The sequence below is a fragment of the Phaseolus vulgaris genome, chromosome 2, assembly GCF_000499845.2.
Source record: "Phaseolus vulgaris cultivar G19833 chromosome 2, P. vulgaris v2.0, whole genome shotgun sequence".
NCBI lineage: Eukaryota > Viridiplantae > Streptophyta > Magnoliopsida > Fabales > Fabaceae > Phaseolus > Phaseolus vulgaris.
This window is the reverse complement of record NC_023758.2, coordinates 10,791,637-10,796,395: the sequence shown is the minus strand read 5'-3', so window position 1 is coordinate 10,796,395 and position 4,759 is coordinate 10,791,637. Positions and strand designations below refer to the sequence as shown.

The following is a 4,759-nucleotide window of genomic DNA, read 5'->3' as shown; positions in this document are numbered from 1 at the left end:
AACTCAGCTCTTCCTTTTGGAGTAAAAGAAAATTATAAGAATACTAATATCTGACACCACTCATATATATAAAGAAACATGATTTTTCTGCTTATGAAGTAATTAGTTATCCAATTTACGCATTATTACTCAAACTAGTTATTTGCTACTAGTTGCTACGAGAGTCTGATGGAATAGTATTCAAACAGTAATTTGATGTTGATATTTCGCTTCCTCTAAGGGATATCCTGGCACCATTATCTTGTTCCTCACGTAGCAGACAACCGATCGAACAAAACTACAAATCCAAGTTAATGGAAAAATAAAAGAGTAGTGTCTCATACATATTAAAGTTAATTAAAAAGGTGGTAACATTTATTAGGTGCGGTGTTGTGGCCGGTTGAGTAGAATAAATGGTTGTGGTTTAGGAAGTTAGCCTGGGACTGGAATCATGAGTACATGCTGATACCTAAGAGTGTCAGGGAACAGAACGGTAAGCGATGGAACATGAATTAAAATATAAAATATGTATGAAAAGATGGATGCTGCTGCAGGAGCATTGTTGTTCAGGATCAAGGCTATAGAAATTAGATAAGAGTCACAAAGACATGGAGCTACGTGACTCATATAATGCTGTTTTTGAACCACATATATAGATATAATAACATTATATACGGCCTATGGTGGTGGTGATGGACGGTTCATGAATTTGGTTGAGTTTGAATGTTTTGAAGTTTGGAGGATATTGAAAGATGAGGATTTGGGGAAGGGAGAAGGAAAACGGGAGGTGGGGTCTGAAGAAAATATTAAAATATTTAGTGTACAATGAAAAGTATATGGTTCATTTATTTCACCCCAACTTTCCCCCACCTAAATGTATAGTATGTGTAGGAGAGAGAGAAAGATATAGAGAGAGAAAGGGGGGGTATAAATGTGAGATTTCCTTGTTGGTGGGCTTATATAAAGGAGGATAGGATGTTGCAGTTCCCCACTCTTAAAGATAGCTAGGTGAGGGGGTGCAAGGGAAAGAGATCGAATATATACATAGAGCCTATAATTGTTTTGCTTTCTGAGGATTTGATGGAAGAACATCTCACTCCACTGGCTGTTACCCATCTCCTTCAACACACTCTCAGAAGTTTGTGCATCCATGAAAATTCCCAATGGGTCTATGCAGTCTTCTGGAGGATCTTGCCTAGAAACTACCCTCCACCCAAGTAAGGAGAGGGGAATTAGAGATCAATCAATTCTATATCTCTTGTAAAGACAGATTTTGTGCATTGACTAGGCACAAAGATCACACACATACATATATATATATATATATAGTATCTATAAATGGACTACTTGACTACAACTTTATGAAAACATTTCCATAATACATGTGCTGATTCTTGAATCTTGTTTCTTCGTAATCATATAGGTGGGAAGGACAAGGGGCTTATGATAGATCAAGAGGAAACAGAAGGAATTGGTATGTTTCCAGTGTTGAGGTTAGCTTCAACACTGGTGCAGAATTATTGTGTTTTGGGTTAACAAATGTGTTTATATGCATGCAGGATATTGGTCTGGGAAGATGGTTTCTGCAATTTTGCTGCATCGGCAGCTCCTGAAATCAATTCTGGAGATTGTCCTACCTCATCGGTTTATGGGAACTGTGAATTTCAGCCCTACCAAGGACTGCAACCGGAACTCTTCTTCAAGATGTCCCATGAGATCTATAACTACGGAGAAGGGTATGCAATATCTGTATATTTTAATCGATAATATTTTATCCTTTTGTGTCACACTTGTCTTGTTTTTCTCTTGTAAGATTTTAAAGCAAAGTAATTATCTTCAATGGAGCAGGTTAATAGGAAAAGTTGCTGCAGATCACAGCCACAAGTGGATATACAAAGAGCCTAATGATCAAGAAATCAACTTCTTGTCAGCATGGCACAATTCAGCAGATTCGGTGAGAAAGAAATTAAAACCCCACCTATATCTTTCCTACGCTTGCGAAGTGAACAGCATTAAATGTCAAATTTAATTGCTAACAGAATCATCTAAGTTTAGCTATTAATTTCGCGTGTTACAAATTAATAGTCATGATTTCATGTTTATGTATGTTTGTATGCTTTCAAAAAGAAAAACTGTAGGTATATCCTTATAGAATATATATGCTCTTTTACAGCACCCTAGGACTTGGGAAGCCCAGTTCCTGTCTGGTATAAAGGTATGAGTCTCAAATATGAAGCCACTATCTTTGATTTGAGACTGCAGGATCTCCTTTCTCTATTGAATTCAATTGTATCATTCTTTCAGACCATAGCTCTTATTGCTGTGAGAGAAGGTGTGGTTCAATTAGGAGCTGTTCACAAGGTTTTCCCTCTTCTCCTCTCTCTTTCTCTCACATTTGGAAAAATCTATTTTACAACTTTACTCATGACTCATGGTACCATGTCCACTTTTATGTCTCTCTGGATGGAACTGAAGGTGATTGAAGACCTGAGCTATGTGGTTCTTTTAAGAAAAAAGTTCAGCTACATTGAGAGTATCCCTGGTGTGCTGTTGCCACATCCATCATCTTCTGCATATCCTTGTAAAGTAGAAGGAGGGTATGGAGTCCCAGAACAATGGCATTTTCAAGGCAACCATCTTGCACCTCAAGCTGAGTTATATGAGAACCACTTCAACTTGCCACTCAAGATAACTCCCTCAATGAGCAGCCTGGAGGCACTTCTCTCTAAACTCCCCTCAGTGGTGCCACCACCACATCCAATACAGCCACAGTCTCATCATCAACTCCTGGCATCACCCCAGCAAAGGCCACTGGAGTTCATGGGATCAATGCAAAAAGTGGCAAAAGAAGAGTTAGAAGAAGAGGTATACAGGCCAGAACTTGACATAGGTGAGAGTAGCAGTTCCATGCCAGGGTACCACCACCATCAACATCACTTCCATCAAGATCAGAATAATGTAACTAGGAGTGGAGCCAACGATGGATTTTGAGTATCACTACACTTTTCCCAAAACACATGGAAACAATCACTCGCATTAATGAAAATTTAGTCCTAATTATTAAGTCCTAACATTCTACCCAGTTAGCTTCATTATTACTATAATAATAATAATTATTATAATAATGATAACATAATAATAACATAATTAACAACCATTGAAATTTAGCTTTGTTATTTATTCTAGATACTTCTAATTCTTGATATATGTTGTAGTTGTGAGAAAGGAAGTTGTATTTCATGCATGCGTGTGCATATCTGCAGCTACTGATCATGATGTGTCTGTCAGTGGGTGTGCGTGTGTATGGGTTCGTAGCACGTAGTCACACACAGCGAATCTAGCACAATGTACTTACAAATCAACTGTTACAGCTGGTTTAAGGATGTTAAGTGTTGAAACTAATAATATAATAACTTTAATAAAATCTCATGAATAAGCCAAACATGTTCTATCAGAACAAAGAAAATATATATACTTTATATATTAAGAGTATTCACTCAGCAGGTTCTGTTTATATATAGGTGATTCACAGATATTATTTTTTACTTCTAGGGAAAAGATTAAGGCTACGTGAGTAATTATCTTAATAAATAGTCAAATGTAATTAATATAAGAAAAATAATAATAATAATAATAAATTAACATCAAAATAGTCTCTTATCTTTTACTGATTTGATTTTTGTTGGAATGACAATAAAAAAAAGTAAAAGCAACATATGTTAGAATTATTATGAGTTCAGACTAAATAGTCTCTCTTTTATTCATAGAATTGGTTACATATTTATATTTATTGAAATTTTAAAATAGATTAATAATGATAAGATACAATTATGAGTAAATAAGTAACTCATCTCTCCACAACTAAGTGGGCTAATCATTGAATATTCTCTTATATTTTCTAATAAACTGAAAGACAACATATATTGTTTTTTTTGTGAAGTTTTCAATAAAGAATTTTGAAAGGCAAAATAAATAAATAAAACTTATATGTGAATTCAAATTAGTCTACCTAAAAGTAATTTGGGGTCATTTCTAATAATTTCTCTAATTTTTTAATTTAAATATAAATTAAGTTTAGTCTATAAATAAGTTTATTTTACTCTTTATTTTCATATTTTTCTTTTTTTAAAAGTATTTATGCATAAGTTCATCAAAATAAACTCAAAATTATGTTCACCAATGTGCAATGCATAAGAAGTATTGACAAATATTTATCTTTTAGTGCTCACACCAACAAATCTGCTAATTTAATTGCTACATATATATACATTTTCTGACTATATCATGTGTATTACACTCAGAAATTGTTATATAAACTATGAATTTTGTTTTGTTGGTAATTAAAAAATAAATATATTAGAATATTTGGGAAATATTTCAATTATTATACAAAAAAAATAATCTAAAACTAGTGTATCTGATAAACATAAATAATAGTAAGAAACAAACAATATCTAAATGAAAAAAAATATATATCATATAATAAATCATAAAAAAAAAAGTTAGACACCTTGATAGAAACCAATATACAACACCCTGAACATTGTATGGTTGAAAATAATAATGGAGAGTGATGTAGAAAGGACATAATTTTATTTTATTTTGAAGATGTTCTCAAAGGAAGGTGATGTGGTGGTGCAGAATTCTAATGGTTTTGTAGGGGGGGTTTTAGGGTGCTGGAAACTAGTTGGTATTAGCTGGTAATCAGTTTTTGGAGTAGTAAGGGAAGAGGTGACTCCTCAAAAAGTTTTATACTGTATTTGATGGATTCTTAATTTGG

General features: G+C 33.7%; 1 protein-coding gene across 1 annotated transcript; it reads left to right on the top strand.

The window, feature by feature from the left end:
• The first annotated feature begins 932 nt into the window (after nucleotides 1-932).
• On the top strand, nucleotides 933-3,050 carry LOC137810641 (protein RICE SALT SENSITIVE 3). The gene is made up of 7 exons (XM_068612024.1): nucleotides 933-1,196; nucleotides 1,403-1,453; nucleotides 1,539-1,715; nucleotides 1,828-1,933; nucleotides 2,153-2,194; nucleotides 2,284-2,340; nucleotides 2,455-3,050. Exons 1-7 carry the CDS (start codon nucleotides 1,060-1,062, stop codon nucleotides 2,968-2,970), a joined length of 1,086 nt encoding a protein of 361 aa, XP_068468125.1. The 5' UTR covers nucleotides 933-1,059; the 3' UTR covers nucleotides 2,971-3,050.
• Nucleotides 3,051-4,759: the final 1,709 nt, after the last annotated feature.